The sequence below is a fragment of the Liolophura sinensis genome, chromosome 5, assembly GCF_032854445.1.
Source record: "Liolophura sinensis isolate JHLJ2023 chromosome 5, CUHK_Ljap_v2, whole genome shotgun sequence".
NCBI lineage: Eukaryota > Metazoa > Mollusca > Polyplacophora > Chitonida > Chitonidae > Liolophura > Liolophura sinensis.
The window spans coordinates 12,321,780-12,343,124 of NC_088299.1; the positions used below are offsets into that span (position 1 = coordinate 12,321,780).

At 38.4% G+C, this 21,345-nt stretch overlaps 1 protein-coding gene across 1 annotated transcript in view; it reads right to left on the bottom strand.

The window, feature by feature from the left end:
* Positions 1-2,970: 2,970 nt before the first annotated feature.
* Positions 2,971-21,345, bottom strand: part of LOC135465468 (uncharacterized) — a 53,668-nt gene continuing 35,293 nt past the window's right edge. The window contains 17 exon segments of the mRNA XM_064742709.1: positions 2,971-4,279; positions 5,148-5,293; positions 6,153-6,253; positions 6,897-7,079; positions 8,057-8,149; positions 9,361-9,555; positions 10,480-10,647; positions 12,301-12,411; positions 12,811-12,882; positions 13,481-13,657; positions 14,122-14,211; positions 15,161-15,322; positions 17,638-17,701; positions 18,795-18,996; positions 19,503-19,620; positions 20,365-20,509; positions 21,140-21,234. Coding sequence (XP_064598779.1) covers positions 4,110-4,279; positions 5,148-5,293; positions 6,153-6,253; positions 6,897-7,079; positions 8,057-8,149; positions 9,361-9,555; positions 10,480-10,647; positions 12,301-12,411; positions 12,811-12,882; positions 13,481-13,657; positions 14,122-14,211; positions 15,161-15,322; positions 17,638-17,701; positions 18,795-18,996; positions 19,503-19,620; positions 20,365-20,509; positions 21,140-21,234 — 2,292 coding nt within the window. The 3' untranslated portion in view covers positions 2,971-4,109.

The following is a 21,345-nucleotide window of genomic DNA, read 5'->3' on the forward strand; positions in this document are numbered from 1 at the left end:
GAGATTTAACAAGGATTTTGTGGACTATGTCTATTCTTGCTGCAGACCCGTGGTGACAATAGGCTGTCAGTGGCATGTGCATGAGTTCGGGGCAATCTTGCACTAGCCTAGTTACACCGATAGTCTGACTTTACATATACTGTTGTTAAGACCATTTGTCTCCCTCCAGTATGTCATGCAGGTCTGTACACCAGGACCGGTGATCACAAAGTGATCTTAGACATATGTCAGAATTTCAGTTATTAAACTTGGTATGTTCCTTTCCATTATTTTAGCTGAAATTTATTTTACAAGAACTTACCTTGTCAAGCAGTATTTTGACCTTGTTACGTAAGAAATAAGAGTTTTAAAGAGATTTGAAATTTTGACTTGAGTGTAAGATAGCCTCGTGATACCATGGGTCGGTTTCATGAAGCTTACTTAGTGTTAGGTGCACTTTATACCTCTACAACATGCGTGGTCATTTACTTAGCGAAGTGAGCTTAATGAAACTGGCCCCAGGGCAAGTGACTTGGAGGTTTCCTTCACTCAGAAATCTGCTTGCTGCCATCATGAGTGAAAGATTCTGTATTATGTGTAGTTCATCTGTCACTCCAGCCACAATATACAGATAGTGTCTGAAAACTTAACTCCGCAACCAATCTTTGATAAAGTTGCAGGGAAGCTTCTGTGGGTTCTGATTAAATCCCAAGTGTTTGTGCAGCCACTTTTCTGTCTACATGAAAGTCTGACTGTTTTGTAGCCTTTGTTTTTCATGTTTTCTTCTCAAAAAATAGTGACAGTGCCTGATACGATGCTCAGCGCACGCTTGAATGTCTTGAAATATCTTTCATGGAACTGACAACAAATATGTGATTTCACTTCCAGAAATATGGAAGCACAAACTGGACTGGCTAACATTAAACACTCTACTTCACCTAAAGTTTGGCCTGTAAAAATGCACTTTCAGAAACTCATGAAGGCATTAAAATGATGAAATGAAAAAAAAATGAAATTAAAATTTTGATACCAACATTTTATTTTTTTCTGATAAGAAATTAATCGAACTTCACAAAAAGAATGTGGCCGTGCAGGAATAAGGTTGAGGAATCAATCAAACACAAGCGAAATGCTAAATTTTAGGTGAATTCATCAGATCAATTTAGTAACAAGTCAGTAAATGGATTCTTTTGGAGGTACATGTATTTAGAATAAATGACTATGGCTTAAATATTGGCACTTCATCAATACTGCAATCATATGGTGGGGAGAGTGAGTGAGTGAGTGCTTGGGGTTTAACCCTCGTACTCAACAATTTTTCAGTCATATGTATGGTGCATGTACGTGTAATGTGCCTCCTTGTTGCAGGACGGATTTCCACTGCTCTTTTATTTAGTGCTGCTTCACTGAGACTTACCGAAGGCAAGTAAGCCGCACCGCCCGAGCCATTATACTGATTCGGGTCAACCAGTCGTTGCACTATCCCCTTCATGCTGAACGCCAAGCGAGGAAGTTACAACTTCCTCTTTTAAGGTCTTAGGTGTGACTCGATCAAGGATTGATCCTGGATCTACCGGTCCTGAAGCGGACGCTCTACCAACTGTGCTATCCGGTCCTGTCCACAGTTCAGCTCTATGGGTGACAAATGTTAAGCTGACCACAAGGTGTGCATAGAAGAAAGCATCCTTTGGGAACAAAAGGTTATTTAACATCGTACATGTATCTGTTGAACTCGTATTTATTTTCTGATGAGGTCAAATTGATTCAGGAGACATTGAACAGTAATAAGTGTTATGAATACATGAACGTAAACAGTAGAATATCAAAAGCTTCCAAAAACGGATCATACACACATTTATTAAACATAAAAAGGTTTTCATTTCAAGGTCACGCAATAGCGACCATGGAGTACTTTCTCTCTTTGCATGTACAATGTACCCTGCATCTTGATATATTTAAATCTGCTAAACCTGGCACGCCTGGAGGTATTGTTTTTGGGGGAAAAATCCACCAAACGTTATAATTCTGAAATTGGTTTTTTCCTGTGCTTGTGACAAAATCTCAGTTGTGTATGTTTATGCAGCAGTTTAAATAACTATGCAACTACATGATCTATCACTGATAACATTCATTCATAATTAATAGCTTTCAATTGTATCATAAAATATTAAACTATATATCCTTTACATAGAAACACCTGGTTTTCCATTAACACCTGAATAAGTTGCTGTATTACAGAATGTTGTAAATAAAACCAGAATGCTGAATAAGTATATCATGGCTTGTTGTGGTGGGTATAGTTTAAAGTCCATCAAGTTGTTCTTCAAAAATCTCAAGGTATCCCAGACTACATATATGAACAGGGTGTTATAAACTTTACAGTTCAACACATACAATATGGGGTAGAAGCAGTTTCCATCCTTCAGTATCAAATACTGAAAGTAATCTGATATGAATATGTATGAAAATATGGTACTCCTGATCGATATCACTTGAGGTATTAAACACTGCCTTAATGTTAAGTTATATGAAAATATATAAGTGTAAAATGAAAATTCAGATGTCTTAAAAAGCAAAATGTCCCTGAATGGATAACTTCAGAAAAATCATGTAAATAAATATCACATCACAAATGATGCACGTCTGTACACATAAATTGTAAATAGTTTATCTATAAAATGTGTAGTAAATAAAACAAAACTGGTATATCACTGTATACACAAAAATTAACAGGTACACAGGCAAAATATAAAGTATACGTGTACATAAATATAAATACATATACAAACAGAGACATGTAAACAATGTAAATACAGGATTGGTAACATTACTGTTCCAAACCTTTACCAAGATATCACAGCTAATTCAATGTACAACAGTTATTAGAATTGAAATCGTTTAGAAAGCTTACCAGGTGGAAACCAGACCCACCATTGGTCAGTCACTCTACAGACATTGTGATATTTATATATGACCAAACCAGCAGTAACTGGATTTGAACTCATGATCTCATTGGCCAGTCAATAATATTAATAGGGAGGGCTGCCTAATAGATAACTGAGCCAAGCAGAACTCCTCCCATGTGGACTTCATAAGTGTTTATTGTACCCAATAACTAAAAGGCCAGTACTAGATATTCCACACCTAATGATCTGCACTTCACACAACAATCAGGTATATCCAAACTTATTTGTATTTTTGGAATATAATAATCAAAAGCCCATGGAACAAAATTCGCTTCCATTGACAGCATTTACAGTGATTTCAAAATGTTTTACTGGTATATAAATATGTGCAATTGTTAAAATGGCCATAATTTTTTTGAAAATGGAGGGATCAGGCAAGAACTTAAAACTGGTCTGCAACTTGTCTTGGTGAAGCAACGTACCAAGATTCAATTCAGAATTTCCAACAGTGTGGAAAATTCTCAAAGTCCAAAACAGTCCCAAAGTTGTGGTAATGAGCAAACTAGCACAAAGCTTGAAAGTGACTCGTAACTCATCATGGTGAGGCTTTGTAAGAAACTTCAATTCATTGTGATGAAAGGTTTGTACAAAAAAAGCTAGACAGGGGATTTGTGACAGACTGACAAAGTGTCAGCCTACATGTATGTACAAGTAGTCGTCTCTGGTACCAACTCCGTGGAGACTGATAAGTCAGTCACTGGTGTTGAGATAAATGTTTAGACACATTGTACACCTGCTGAATATATCTGCCATTTGTGGGCTCCACATTCGAAACCGCAGACATCCAGGCACTTCACTTGTATGAGGCAGCGATAAGCAGACGATGTGGTGAAAGAACATGGGAGGCTACATGGAAATGAACAACTCTGGATGATAGTCTGAGAAGTGCAGCTGATAATAACCAGAAATTATAGTATGTTATACAACAGAACAATGTGCACAGCATAAACCGTGAATGTCAATAAAAGCTGGCTGTGAATTTCAGAGAAACGTAGTATTTACTCCTATATTATTTAGACAATGTTTTCCTCCTCGTGTGGGATCTAGTAAGCGTACAGGCACTAGGAGAACGGCAAATAACTGGGTGACCACGGTCTCAACATAACAAATCAAAACCGCATGCTCCTAAACATATCCTAGGAGAAATCCAACAGCATGACGTATTTACATCACACTACAGGCTCGGCTTGTGACTTTGGGTGTCTCCGTTGTTGTGTTGCTCTGGTTGTCTCCCTGCTTCAGGGCCCGTAATGGTGGCCGTTTGTCAGCAGACCAAATTTCCTCAGGGTTATCCAGATCTTCCTGTACCATAGATGGGATCAGGGTTGTGTCTTCTAAGGAAAAATGAATAATTAAAAAATATGGATGACTCAATCAATTTATCTTGAAAGTGACTGTATTGTTGTAAAAAGTAAAGGGCTAAATTCATGGCAGCCAAACTGAACATGGCAGGTGTACAAACGCATTCCCGCAAGTACTCCTACAGTTATAAACCACTGGCGCAAGAATGTTTGCCACAAAAAGGGGGCAGCATTTTTGCAAGTCACCATTAAGAAAAACAATCATGGCCTCATTTATAAGTGCATTTAGGCGGTGTCGTTTCCATTCAATAAACTTGTCTTCATCCACGTAGAATCTTTAGGCTATAGTAATTCAGGAACTAAGTGATTTTTTTCTGATCAGATACTTTGTAAAATAAAGAGGTCAGAATAGAGCTTCGCACATATGATGTCCTGAATGTCCAGTAGTCAGACAAGCATGCCTGATTACATCAGGCAAACTGTCTCACAGAAGTCTTATCCAACGGCAATTTTTTCCGATTTGTTTTGGACTTTAGGGTCCATATCAGTATATTGAACTGCTTTTGCTGGTGCTGTACTGGTAATGTTTGTCATTTTCAAAGATTTTTATAGTCCAACACAAAATCTTGCCCATTTTCTGATTTATCAGATGTGTGCCACATGACAATGTGACCTGAGTTACTTTTCCATCTTCCCTGCCAACTGTGGAATTTGCAAATTTCTAGACATAATCTCATGTTGACCAAATGATGCTCTGAAATATGGTAGATGGGCTGCAATGACAGCAGTAAATGTTGGAATATATTGCTGTACACGGGTATATGAAAGAATTCAATAACTGAAAACACGATTTTAATGCAACCCCTTCCTTGTGTCATGTATATCATTGGCAATCACATACCCATATGTGGCTCTGGTTGATGATTCGTATCTGCTGCTATGACAGGTTTGTCTGTGGCTGGTTTGTCTGGGGCTGGACTGTCCAGTTTGTTCGCTGGCTGGTGTTTCTGACATAACCACACTGTCTTGCCATTAGAAAGCTGGCACCTGATAGGCAAATGTACAACAAAGTCAATTTATAAAGCCGACCAATGAAAAGTACAACATGTATAAGTACCCTCTGGGTACCTCACCTGGCCAAGAAATGTACAATAATACCAATTATAAGCTACGGGGTTGTTACCTGTATATATTTACATCGTAAAACTTTTTGCTTATCAAGTAAACAGCGGCCCTCACATGTGGCCAAAAGCTCCGTCAATAAACCAAATCATCCTGTAATGATCTCACAGATCATGGGGCTTGAACCATCACCTGCCAGCTGTTATCTTTATACCTAATACAAACACAATTTGTTGCCTTTATGTCTAATACAACTAATACCATTTCTCCTGCCATTTGTTTCCTTTTTGTCTAATACATGTACATCAATTACCACTTTCCCCTATGGCACCATATTTGTTGGTTTATGTATAATACAGCAAGTACCATTTCCCTTACCATTTGTTGCCATTATGTTTTATACACGAACAATTTACCATTTTTTGCCTTTGTCTCATACAAGAACAATTTACCATTTGTTGCCTTTGTCTCATACAAGAACAATTTACCATTTGTTGCCTTTGTCTCATACAAGAACAATTTACCATTTGTTGCCTTTGTCTCATACAAGAACAATTTACCATTTGTTGCCTTTGTCTCATACAAGTACAATTTACCATTTGCTGTCTTCATGTCTACAGCAAGTATCAAAGCATTACAAAGCTTAAGGTTGATCAGATAAGCTCAGAGCTGGTTCACAGAATATCCACAACAGAGGCATGACTCAATCTAATGTACAGCTAACAGCCACAAACTTGTGCATGTGTATGCATGGCTTGTTATCGGTGCCTTCTTAAATACTTACTTCTTCAGATTTCCCATAATTCCATCTTTATCAAGTTCCATCACCATTCGTCTAATTTTGACATATTCCTCTTGGAATTCAGGTCCTTTTTTGACACATATCTATCGGGCAAAGAGATAAACAGTTCCCCAATGACAAATCCACTCACTGGATACATGAAGTTAATGTAACAGATACGGCTGTTAAAGAAGTTCAACTTCTTCACAAAAGATGCTCATCTTTCAGTTGCTTGGACAGAAGAGCTATTTCTTAAATCCTGACTATAGCCATGTTCAGTCGATGCAACTGTCATATACATTCCTCACATTCAACCATGTTAGAATTAACATCAAGAGCAATGAATATCATCACTGGCTGCGTTACAGGTTTATTTTGAAAACAGCAAATATCCACAATTAGAAAAAACAAGTGTAGATGAGGATTAACCTTCGCTGTAAATGAATGTGCTGAACAAACAGATGGAGAAGAATTAAGTTTCATGTACATCACTAGCATTCTGTAATAGGTACACTGTCCAAATGTACGGTTTTTGGAAAAAAATCGAAAAGGAGATTTTGTGAACAGTCAAATTCTTACATATAAGTATGAACAGCAAGTTGGAACTATATGTATATGATATATACCACATAAAAAAACTGTGAAGGGATAAATTAAACCCCTGAATTTACAAATAAAGACTTCAAACTATAATTAATACATGTACATGTATAATACTAGCTTAGATGATAAAAGAGACTGATTTACCGAATCAAGGTAGGCACGCAAGCGTTCTCCCTCCTGGGTGGTCAAGGAGCTCAGGGTGAGGTTAGTGTGCTTAAGAATAGCGAAGAGGCGTGCCATGTAGCCAGCTGCGTCTGAGGTGAACACCTCTTCCTCCTGCGCACTCATGGCGGGAATGGGAATACTTGCGGAGGTGTCATGCCAGCCCTGATAACCAGGAAACAAACAGCAAACTTCCATCAGATTGTAAAGTCATTATGCTCTATCCAAGTTGTAAAAAATGTGAGTGAGTGAGTGCTTGGTGTTTACTGTCGTACTTACGAATTTTTCAGTCAAATGATGATGAAGGAGTCCTCAGAGTGCATGTAATATACCTCCTTGTTGAACGGCGGATTTCCACCATCCTTTTATCTACCGAAGGCACGTAAGCCTGAGCCATTATAATGATACAGGTCAACCAGTCAGTGCACTATTCCCTTAATGCTGAAGGCCAAGTGAGGAAGTTTCAAATTCCTCTTTTTTTGAGGTTTTAGGTGTGACTCGACCCAGAATTGACCCTGGATCTACAGCCCCTGGTAGCACAGCTGGTAGTGCGTTTGCGTTGTAAGAAATGTGCTTTGCTTGATGAATACTTAAAGTTAATCAGGCTTACTACTGTGCTGTGCACACTTCACATTCACACAGTAAGGTGAAGCAGTATTTACTGTGCTGGACAGACTTCAGCTCAGCTGACCCATTACATCATAACAGTCATACAGTAACATGAAGCAGTATTTACTGTACAGTGCATATTTCAATTCAACTGACTCCTTACCTCATCAAATTCACACAGTAAGGTGAAGCAGTATTTACTGTACAGTGCATATTTCAATTCAACTGACTCCTTACCTCATGACATTCACATAACAAGGTGAAGCAGTATTTACTTTGCCATACATTTTTCACCACAACTGACTCCTTACCTCATCAAATTCACACAGTAAGGTGAAGCAGTATTTACTGTACAGTGCATATTTCAATTCAACTGACTCCTTACCTCATGACATTTACACAGTAAGGTGAAGCAGTATTTACTTTGCCATACATTTTTCACCACAACTGACTCCTTACCTCATGACATTCACATAGTAAGGTGAAGCATTATTTACTATGCCATACATTTTTCACCACAACTGACTCCTTACCTCATCACATTCACACAGTAAGGTGAAGCAGTATTTACTGCATTGAGCAGACTTCACTTCTGTGGACTCCTCCGCAGGCTTTGACAATTCCTCCTAAATCGAGCAAGTAGGACAAGATACATGTACAGTCATGATCTCAATAAAATAAACGAATTTCCATCAAGGCAAATGTGTTGTAACTTGTTTCATTGTATGAAGTACAATTCAAAATTTCAACCAGTCAGCAAAATTTTGCAGGCATTAAAATTATAATTAGCAGGAGACTCAAATATGTGGAATTTACCTTTTTATTTTGATTAAACAACTTCACTTAAGAAATACTGGACTTTTTTCAAGATGTGCATGTATAAATTTAAAATGTTCACAGATATTAAAGTAAGAAAACATTTCAATGAAGAAGTTCACATTCTGATGCCATTCAGGTCAAGGAAAGAAAGTTTACAATACTTCAAAAGTATTCAAAATAACCCTAGACCATGTGCAAAAAATCACCACAAAAATATTAAAGAAAAAGTTTTAATGATTTTCCCAAATATTTAGCCTAACTGACCATAAATTTCTTCCATGACTAACTTGCCCATTATTCCTGATTCCGACAGTTCTATATATTTTAGAAAGATGTTTTGAAGTTTGATTGGGGCATGGAATGATATTCTACTGAAAAACTGTAAGTTTCAGCACCCAAAATAATATTTTGTGACGTTTATTTGACTATTAAAAAGGACTTGTGTGGCAAAATTTGTGGTCATATAGGGTATGTTTTATTATATCTTTTATAAATGCAAACAAACCAGGTAACACAAGGAAAAAATAAATCTGAAGATAAATTCATTGGGAACTGTCCATATTACAGCAGAAGTGGAAGCAATATCACGGTGATAACATTAGGGCTGTGCATATATATTATGACTATTGATGTCTGAATAAGAAAAGAAAGGATAAACAAAGTGGATAAAAAAAGACTGTATCAAACATGCTAATTGTCATTTCTTGGAAATATGTCATGACTGGTATGCTCAAAATGTCTGAATAGTTATAAAAAAAAACACCCATAACTTCACTCCTGGTGAAATTTTGAACAATACCCTTCAACCAAAAAAAAACAAAAAAAAAATGCACCCATAACTTCCACTCCTGGTGAAATTTTCAACAGTACCCTTCAACCCAAAAAAATAAAAACCCCACCCATAACTTCCACTCCCGATGAAATTTTGAACAGTACCCTTCAACCAAAAAAAAAAAGAAAACCCAACTATAACTTCCACTCCTGGTGAAATTTTGAACAGTACCCTTCAACCACAAACCTCATAGTACTGAGCATGTTTTTGAAACTCCTCAAGCGTTTTCCCCCCAGGGCATGTGTTCTCCATAGGGCTGGGTTTTGTTGGCTCCGACGCTATATCCAATACGATCAGTCTTGGGTAGGGTGTACTGTCCATGCTCTCTGCGTAAGAGGTCACATGACGCAGAAATTTCCTTTGTGTTAGCTCCATCACTTCCTGCATGATTGAAAGCAATTTTTTTTTTGTTTAGTTATTATCATTGTAAAACTGGGATGAAAATTTCCGCTCAAGTTGGTGGGGAAAAGTGAATTTAGATCTTTCTTTCTGGTTTCATTTTTCTTAAAATTTGTGTGGCTACGTATTTTTTTCATTTATTTCACTGTTTTTTTTTATACCACTATGAATAGTGTTTCAGCAATACTCAGTCAACAAAAACTAATTTAACTTATAAACCCAACTCAAATGTTTACTCTGAATTTATGAGTACAGTAGAAATATACTTGGAAAGTTGAGAAAATTTCAGACTAACACAACGTACAAAGTGTGATTTTAAAGCTGGAGTTATTTATAATAACTAGAGTGTTGGGCAAAGTACAACATAACACTGAAGTATTATAGCTACTTAGGGTTACAAATTATGTCCAAACATAGTTAAATTTAATGCCCAAATTACAGTCACAAAACTTGGTTTGTACATTTGTAAGTTATACGCGCTGGCAACATTTACCTGACACACAACATTTGGGAGAGTTTATTCTTGATGTTTTTTTTTATTTACGCAAAAGTGGTCATGTATGTTTAAAAGAAACACTAGTGTCTGAAGCAAACCTTTTATGTACATGTATTATAAATAAACCAGACAAACCTCAAGGGCATAAAAACACAACCAAGCCATGCCAGCCACAGCTGGATTCAAGTCTGGGACCTCATTTGCCAAATGAGCCTGCAGATATCCCTTGTTCCCATACTAGTTTTAAAATTATGCTGCTGAATGTTGTGGAAAAACAAGGTGTCTTGAAAAAAAACAAACAAACATATGAAAACCATGACTGCCAATGAACAGTAATACAAAAAAACAAACAAAAACAAAACAAAAAAAAAAGTCTACATGTAAAAAAAAAAAGATTACTGATTTTATACCTGAAATGCAACAAGCTTCTCATCTTTCACAGGTTGCTTCCCTTCCTGAGCACTCTCCAGTGTTGGGAGGAGATTTTGTACATGCTGAAGAAGGTCCATGTGAGCTGCCATATTCTCATACTGGAAATTAACTTTGGGAAATTCATACCCTACACACAGCATTCCAACCTGAAAACATGCAAGCATATCAAATTTATATATCTGACTGGTGTTTTATTTCACTCTTATGGTAGCTAGCATTATGGTGGAAGGAAAGCGAACAGAGCCCAAGAGAAATCCATGACCATCTGCAGGTTGCGGGCAGACCTTCCCACGTACGGCCAGAGAGAAAGCCAGCATTAATTAGACTGGAACTCAGTTACTGCATTGGGGAGAGTCTCCAGGGTGATTGTGCTCTTCTAGCAAGCTAACCACTCAGCCATGGAGCCCTCTTATAAAGCTAGCTACGAATGTCAACCAAGCATGAATCTATATCTCCTTAATAATTATTCTTCAAGAAGGATTCACTTGTATTTAACTTCCAGAAAGACTGTCAAGAACATCTTGGTAATCAGACTTTTTGGATGTCAAAACAAGAGTGCATGAAATGATTAAATAACCTAGCTTTTGCCAGAGTACGTCATTTAACTAAACAAACTTCTTCACTTTAAGCCACATCCAAACGATAATGAGTTGAAGCCCAGCATGCAATCTTATTTGTCAAAGGCTTGCACACTGGACAGTACGTCAAGAATTTACACCTTTGCTAAATGAGCCCATGGTGGGTCCTGAACAATACCATAAACTGGCTTCAAAATCAATGAAACGGTAACTTTAAATAGCACTGGTCTTGCATTTACAGCTTAATATTAAAGAGCCATTACAAACTGCAAAATCAACAGGGACTTATCAAATGCCCAGCAGCAGGACCTTGACGTCAATTTATCATTTCATTGACGTCAAATGTTCCTTTCCCAGCTACAATCCATTTTTACCACTTTTTTATCCACTTCACACTAGCCCCACCTTGAGGGATTAAAACATGTGCTGTGTTCTCATTTCTTTACACAGAGATCAATGCTAAAGAAATTGGCAGAATGTTCAATGCAAGTCATGCCCATGACTTGTTTTCAGAATATATGTTCAGTTTATTATTGTCTGTTTGTCTGACTGGCTAGCAATCTCAAAATCAGGTGAAATTAGCTAATTAACACACCTAATCAACGCATACATATACACCTGATGCAATAAGATGCAATCCCATTTTAGGTAGTCTTGGCACACCACAACAGGCACGTGGCACACTACTGAGACATTGTTAAAAAACTGAGTTGCCAGCCATTTGCTCACCACTGGTGCACCACAAAGAGGCATGTGGCACACTACAGAGACATCGTTAAAACACTGAGTTGCCAGCCATTTGTTCACCACTGGTGCACCACAAACAGGCATGTGGCACACTACAGAGACATCTTTAAAAAACTGAGTTGCCAGCCATTTGCTCACCACTGGTGCACGACAAACAGGCTTGTGGCACACTACTGAGACCATCACAAAAGTGTTCAGGGTTTTTAGCTTGAGTGGTACTACTTGTGTTGGAGAGGCCTAGGTTCTCAGTTGCCTGCTGCTAGCTCACCACTGGTACGAATGAGCTTGAGAACTTTTTGACCCTGGTACTCTAGCTTGCGGCAGTGGCCAGCCACTATGTACATGCAACTCACCACTGGTACACCACAACTAGGCTTGTGGGACACTCAACTGTGACACAGGAAATCTGTAAGTTGACTGATATTGTAGCTTTCGGAACTGGCAAAGTTTCAGTCCATCAATGATGTTACATACCTCAGATCTCTCCCATTTGTAGCCAGTGCCAACCACAGCAACTACTGTGGGGATCTTGAGAGTGGTGACCGCATACCGAAACTCCATCTGGCAATTCTTCGACTCGGCATACTGAAGATGGAATTGTACATAGGAAATAAGTTATAGTGTTGTATTAAGGAATAATACTACCCTAACTTCTTCATCTTTTTGCATATGAAAGAGCTACTTTCACTGCAATTTAAGCACCTTTTTCACTTGATTTTGAAGAGAAAACTATATTGGCTGGGTTGGCCGATTTCAGCGCTTCAGTAAAAGTATAATTTTATCAGCCTACACAGACTAATGCCCTCAGAATATGCTTAAAAATACACAGTGCAAACATGTGAAACGGTTGAAGAATTACAGTATATCATGTCTAATTGCATGCATTTAAACCACACATGTATAAAACTTGGAAAATGTTCATGCATGTACGTTTTTAAAATAAAGCACGTGTATTAATACTACCATCCATATATATATACATACCTCATCTGAGACAAAGGCCACCATGACTTTAGCTTGTCTTAACCCCTCGGCTATGTCCTCATAAAGACCACCCTGAAAGAACAGATTTGTCTATCTTATTGAAATGGTCTGGATATTATGTCCTACCTTAAGGATATTTTAACTGAAGTGAGAAAACCACTACCATTCACCATGTACCTGACAAAGCTCATGATGAAAACCTGCAACCAGAGAGAGCAAAATCTGAACAAGCAACCTCACTGTGCTCCAGCTATGGGGTCACATTCACAAAACCTTGTAAGTCACATTTCTTGTAACTGTTTTCTTAAAAGACGTTTATTTTACAGTGCCGCATGGCGTCGTCGTTTACAAGAGAAGTTATATAAAAATGATTTCCGAAGTTTTGTGAAAGTGGTCCAAGGAAACCATACAATAAACAACAATATATGGTGTCTGTATACAAATAAATCTATTTGACTTGGATGTTGTTAAACACCATGGCCGAGAATTTTTCATCTTTATACATCATGGTGGTTTGACCGACAGTTTGATGGCCGGAGGAAACAGCAGTGGTAAACCACCATCCTGTCCACCAATGAGAGCAAGGCTGGAACTTGAAATCTTCAAATGATGCACATATGAATAAAGGTCACACTAGTTGAAATAATATCTCCACTGCAAAACTATTTACCTTCCCAACTTGTTCCACATCCAACCAGCAGGAGATGCCTTTCTTCTGCAGAAAGTCCTTGGCCTCTCGAGGGTCACCCCAACCAAGCGACCCGTCCTTGGCCCTTGACCCACAGTCAACTGCTCTTTTGGAATTTGACCAGCAGTAACTGACAAAACAGCTTGGGTACTCTGTCACCTGATAACAAGAACAATGAAAATGTATAGGTATATCAGACAACACTGTATTTCAGGTACGGTACATTTGGTACAGTTCTACCTTCTCTGGCCGATTTTAACAGGTTTATATTCCAACAGCAGCATTTTCATCTATTACATGTCCCCAAGAACATCAAAAGGAAGTCATTTATATAGTTATTTATGTTCACATACAATTGGAGGACTGACTGACTAATCATTCTTTAAAGCCACATTAAAAAATACACACATTTCGCATTTACATGCGTTTACATAAAAAAATGGTGGTCAGTGTCATCCATGGAGAACCCAGCTATGATTTCAATATTGTACTACACACACCTTATTTGCAATCACATATTTTCACTAGCTATTATCTGAATCAGTGAAACTTTGGTACTTTCTGCAAGACTATTTACAATGACCTTATTACAGTATCAATGGTTGTTCACTTATCACACCTACCTTATGTTTGATGGACCTCTGTTTAACAGAGGAGATGAGCTCCCCCATCTTGGTGGCAAACTGTTTTGTCTGCTGCATGTTTACATAGACCTGAACAGATGAAAACAATGTATAAGATGAAAACAATGTACAATGTAAGATGAAAATGCTGTTAGCTGGCCCTCTTCACTAAGAAAGAATAGATGATGACAGGAAAGTTTAGGGAAAAACCTTTGCATGGCGATTAAAACTCACCAGTAGCATAAGTTGTTTAATTCCTTTGATTGGACTGTAAGTGTTAACATTGAATTTGGATATATTTTATCATCAAAACATGTATGATGGCAGCTGTTGGGATTATAACTGGAGGAAACTGAGCTGAGCCTGGAGAAAATCACTGTCGTTTGTCAGGTACCCAACCAGCAAAAAAACCGAAAGGGAACTATTTTGGAATATAGTGACAGTTGGTTTTATTGATGGAGGGAGCAGAGCAGAGCCTGGAGAAAACCACTGCCCATTGTCAGGTACCCAACCAGCCAAAAACTGGATGTGAATGACATGTATTTTGAATATTTTATCACTTAAGAGTGATGGCAGTTTCAAGTTATGGATGAAGGAAGCCAAGCTTGGAGAAAACATGGCCCTTTTCCAGGTACCCCAAAACCTGATACTTTTGAGCCACAGTGAAAGGCAGTTGGAATTGGCATACAACACCATTAATACGTGTAGGTCAGGGGTCAGCAACAGGAAATTTTAATAATCAGGGACGCTGTATTTCTTCATAATTTTGCAAAGATGTGCTGAAACGGCCTGGCATCACTGAAAACTGATGACCACTTCTCTCTTGTGTGTTACCGGCTTTATTTCCTGTATAACTGTATAATGTATAATATAATGTATAATTTCTTACATACCTTTGTCTTTGGGAGCTAGTGTTAAACATTGTTTTGGTAATAGATTTTGCGATTATTGACTTGTAACGCCCTTTACGGACTACAAATGGTATACGAATGTCGGACATGACGCTTATATTTAAACCACTCATACTCTGAAGACTTACATCACTGGCACATAGGATGCCCAGTTTACTGGTCTGCCACTTGAATCCTGTCCCTAGGATTACCAGGATGACTGTTTTCCGCAGAGTTTCTCGTGCATAGTGCAGCAGATCACTACATGCCTTGTCTTCTACAAACTCATCAGACATTCCCACCAAGACAATCTGGAATAGAAAAGTCCAGCAACAGAGTGATACCAGAATCTTCATTTCGTTGTCCAGTAAAGAGCAAAAAATTAAGACAAGATTACATATGTACATAATAAATTAGTTTATACATACGTACAGTAATGTAAAAAAGAAGCCGCTTTCCTTTTTCAATCAACAGTGCTTGATAGTTTTTTTGCAATTTGTTGGTCTAAGCAAAATCCCCCTCCTCCATTTCCACATGTAATCCCCTTGTCTACTGTTCGTTAAGATGAGGTTTAACTTCTACACAGTAATGCTGTATTTCAATTAATTAACAATGTGGCTCAGCCTGGTGATACTACCATTCAGTATTTAAATTTTAAATCCAAATTTTGGAACTTTTAATGGATATTTGAATTTTCCACCTCTTTTTTGTTTTGATTTTGGATGCTATCATTCTCATAAGGGAAAGCCAATTGTGTCCACAAATTATTTCAAGTCAGGGGGTAAAACAACAAAACAGGCCTTGAGAAAACAATTGCACTGATCTTGTCAAACACCTGATAAAAGTAGCAGTTGGAAGGTCACCATTTACAGCTATACATATACATTATCTGTTTTGAAACAAATCAACACAAAGTTACATTTTATACCTTTAACCCTCTACTAGGATGTAAACAACAGTGCTATAAAAGCTATTGGTAACTACAACTTACTTGGTTTCCTTCAGGGTAAGGGTCCATCTGGTCAGGTCCTCACCAGGGCAGTAATAAAGCTATACATACATTTATATGTATAATTACCAACTTACATCTGCTTCCTTTAGGGTTAGGGTCAGTTTGGTCAGATCCTCACCAGGACAGTAATAAAGCTATACACACATTTACATGTATAATTACCAACTTACATCTGATCCCTTTAGGGTTAGGGTCAGTCTGGTCAGGTCCTCACCAGGACAGTAATAAAGCTATACACACATTTACATGTGTCATTACCAACTTACATCTGATCCCTTTGGGGTTAGGGTTAGTCTGGTCATGTCCTCACCAGGACAGTAATAAAGCTATACACACATTTACATGTGTCATTACCAACTTACATCTGATCCCTTTAGGGTTAGGGTCAGTTTGGTCAGGTTCTCACCAGGACAGTAATAAAGCTATACATACATTTACATGTGTAATTACCAACTTACATATGATCCCTTTAGGGTTAGGATCAGTTTGGTCATGTCCTCACCAGGACAGTAATAAAGCTATACACACATTTACATGTGTCATTACCAACTTACATCTGATCCCTTTAGGGTTAGGGTCAGTTTGGTCAGGTTCTCACCAGGACAGTAATAAAGTTATACACACATTTACATGTGTCATTACCAACTTACATCTGATCCCTTTAGGGTTAGGGTCAGTTTGGTCATGTCCTCACCAGGACAGTAATAAAGCTATACACACATTTACATGTGTCATTACCAACTTACATCTGATCCCTTTAGGGTTAGGGTCAGTTTGGTCATGTCCTCACCAGGACAGTAATAAAGCTATACACACATTTACATGTGTCATTACCAACTTACATCTGATCCCTTTAGGGTTAGGGTCAGTTTGGTCATGTCCTCACCAGGACAGTAATAAAGCTATACACACATTTACATGTGTCATTACCAACTTACATCTGATCCCTTTGGGGTTAGGGTCAGTTTGGTCAGGTCCTCACCAGGACAGTAATAAAGCTATACACACATTTACATGTGTCATTACCAACTTACATCTGCTTCCTTTGGGGTTAGGGTCAGTTTGGTCAGGTTCTCACCAGGACAGTAATAAAGCTATACACACATTTACATGTGTCATTACCAACTTACATATGATCCCTTTAGGGTTAGGGTCAGTTTGGTCATGTCCTCACCAGGACAGTAATAAAGCTATACACACATTTACATGTGTCATTACCAACTTACATCTGATCCCTTTAGGGTTAGGGTCAGTTTGGTCAGGTTCTCACCAGGACAGTAATAAAGCTATACACACATTTACATGTGTCATTACCAACTTACATCTGATCCCTTTGGGGTTAGGGTCAGTTTGGTCAGGTCCTCACCAGGACAGTAATAAAGCTATACACACATTTACATGTGTCATTACCAACTTACATCTGATCCCTTTAGGGTTAGGGTCAGTTTGGTCAGGTCCTCACCAGGACAGTAATAAAGCTATACACACATTTACATGTGTAATTACCAACTTACATCTGATCCCTTTAGGGTTAGGGTCAGTCTGGCCAAGTCCTTACTAGGGCAGTAACAAAGCTATACATATATTTATTTACATGTATAATTACCAACTTACATCTACTTCCTTTAGGGTTAGGGTCAGTTTGGTCAGGTCCTCACCGCTTGACTCACAGGCCGTTCTGTAACACAACCATTTCATTGTCTGTCAGATGCTTGATTTATTTCTTGATTGTTGTTCATTATAAATACCATAATAGAGGCTAATTTTATGAGCTAAGAAAATCACTGACCCTTTGGAAAGTTACTGGTAAATAAAGGTATGCAAATCAAGCGCTTTTCAATGAATGTTAACAGACTGGACAAATGATAACCGGAGTCTCGTCCTCTGGACTCACTAACAATGAGAGTGGTGGTCACAAATTCCTTGCCCAAGGCTGGGATTGAACCTGCACCTTGTGTGTCCTAGTGACTGAAAGACAAGCATCTTAACCACTTGAGCCCAAAATCGTATACAGGTGTAGCATACCCATCAACGTCATTGTTACTGACTCATGGGCGTATGGTGTAGTCAGGGTAGAGGAAACTAAAGCACAGCATTGCCAGGCACCTCACAAACATTCTCACTTGAAGCCACCTCTGATTCAGAAAGGGCTGTGTTTGAGTCTGCAACCTCATTGGTCAGGGTACAGATTGATGATCAAGAAACCAGAGACTGAGCGAAGGACCCCACAGACTGTGCCAATTTGTCCTTGACAAAATCTCTGGTCAACAATCTTGTATCTGCCATTTACTGTACTTCTTCAACCTTTTTGAATGTTTGCAAAAATGTTTATTCAAGCATATTCTGAGGGCATACTTCTTTGTACACTGCTAAAAATATACTTTTTGCGAAGCTCTGAAACTAACTAATCCAACCGATGTAGTTTTGTCTTCAAATCTAATTCCAAATCTGCACAAACTATGCTGAAAAATTGCACTGAAAGTTTCTCTTTCACCTGCAAAAGCTTAAGCAATGAGGGTACAGTGTCTCACTGTGAATCAGAATTTAGTTATAAAATCAGTGTGCTGGATTTGAGTTTGCAACATTCCTGAACAGGGGTCAAGCAGCTATCTCAAAAACAAAGATAAAGGCAGCGCAGGATCTTGTGGATATAAGAGCTCACTGACTTAATTTCTGCTGGACTAAAACTATGGTAGGCCATGCTGGATCTGCCGTTTACATCTGGAGTACAACTCGCTGTATGAATCTAGGAGAGGAAAGGCTTGCCTTACACTTTCATGCCTGCTTTTCTCAGCCCTGCGGAGATGGAATCCGGGTGGACAGTCTTGTCATCACCAACAAACACAGGCACATTCTCCTTACAGTACGAGAAGTAGACCTTGAGAACCAGGTCACCATGGAGATCTTGTAACTCTCTAACACTCTTCCCCAAGTGAATGTCAAGGTCAGCGGTTTTATCAGCCGGCATTGTGGCTACAACAACAACAAAAACTGTGCTTTCAGAACAAAACACAATGTCCTCAGAAATGTTTAAATCCTGAGAATATTTAAAACTTTTGGAGAACAATGAAGTCCATCAATCAACAAACTAAAACCAAGGGAAACATCTTTGAATAAACCAGTTATTAGTTTTTAGAATAATCATGCATTCAATTAAAAAAAAAAAAAATTTATCTAATTCAGTTACTGATCGGACTGAAGTTTTAAGAAATAAGAAAGTATAATTAAATGTGTATTTGCCAATCTGAGTTAGAAAATGTCCAAAAATACCTTGACAATTTGTCCATTGTCCATCAAAGTACCAGTACAAACACTGCTATATATTTGGTATAGAAATCTGTCAGATACATACTAGCTACATGTAGTGATGCAGAAATTTACTGTGTAGTAGGCGTATCATTATACTAAAATGAACTAGAAGTCAGTCCCTGTAGACATGTACACTATATACATATATACTTATACATTAACTGTCTAACCTTGGAGCTCTGGGATGGACAGAGTGTGGAAGTACTTGTCACACTGCAGGAAGGGAGCCTTCAACTCGACAGCTCTCTGTACCTTGGACGCTTGAAACATGCAGGGATCCAGACTTTGCTGTGTAAGAAGAGCATCATGGGTAAATTAGACAAAACACTGAGTCTATTCACTAGATGGACAAATTGGTCTTGATAAAGAGATCAAGTAAATAAATAATTAAGGCAAAGAAAACCCTGTAATGAAGTATATATCTGATGAAAGACATACAAAACAATGTCCAAGAAAATAGTTCTATTGTTTAGAATTTTTCCAACCAAGTATGTACACTGTATGTATGCTTGGGGTTTTACATCACACTTGACCTTTTTTCAGTCATATGACGACGTGGAGTCATTTGGTGTTTGTACATGTACTCTGTCCTCTTGTGACAGAGTCAAATGACGCCATGATTTCTGTGGCCATTGAGGTATCATGACAAAGACACCAGACATGACACTCATCCAGCCACATTGTACTGACACCAGGCCAACCAGTCCTGTTTCCTAGCTCTAATCTCTCAGTGCTGAGCACCAAGCGAGGCAGCCAACAAGTACATGGGGCATTTTAAAAGTCCTAGGTTTGATCTCAAACCTGCATAGTAAAATGGTTTTAGGACATTCGATTTTACTGGAATCCATAGTGGCTAAGATGAGTGCCACTGGCATCATACCAATACTGCTTGAAATAATTTCCTAAAAAATGTAACACATCCTCACCATGGATTTACCCAGTTTCAGAACATAGATCTTTGTGGTTCACCATACCATGTATGTCCATACCAGTGACATTCACCACAGGCCAAACATACACAACACTTACCACCTCCAGGCAGTCGCTGCATGGTACGGCAAAATCATACTGTACTCCGTAGAAAGACTCAGAGATCAAACACTCCAACACCTCATGGACCAGAAATAAAATGTTCTCTGGACGTGTTCCTTGAACCTTCATCAGCATCTCATGTACCCTGGACAAGTACATATAAAAGCAGGAATTTACAAATTAACACCTTGAATATGCTATAGTCATTACAAAACTTACTTCTTTTTTTTTTTTAATAACATTCGTTAACACTTTTGCAATGAAATTATTTATTTACTCGATTTATGAAGAGCTCAGAAATCATCATCTGTCAGCACTGACGGTGAAACAACATCCAGAGCCTTGAAGAATCAAGATGGTCCAAAACTGGGAACTCATCTGTTCTTTCCTTTTATTACATCACAATTATCGGTGCTCATAAAACATAGATGAAGCACACAAGCACTGCAACATCACAGAAGAAAGCGATGTGGTCTAGTGTCATTTAGACCCTCTGTGTAGCTCGTCCTCGAGTCTCCCATACATCTTGCCAGATACCTGGCCATTTTCCATCAGCAGCTGGGGCCTCCATGGCCTAAGGTTAGCATGTTCTAGTGCAGCACAATTACACAATTAAACCTCTCTCCAAGGTGACTCACCTCAACTGTTCACCTGACCTCACCTAATTCCACTCACCAAGCTTCAGCTCACAGGACCTCGCTGGTCAACATCAAACTTTACACCCCAAAACTTTGAAGATGTCCACGTTGCTACCAATGAAATTACACAGACATACCCAATTTGCAGAATCAGTGCTCTGTGGTTGTTCTTCTTCAGCAGGGATCCCTTCTTCCATATGACAGCCTCATCACTGAACTGGTGGAGCCTAACCTATAATCATGATAATATAGGTAATTAACAGTAACATACATGGACATGTACATGTAGGTCAAATGTGGAAGGCAGGACATGGGAAGGTCTGGCAGCAACCTGCGGATGGTC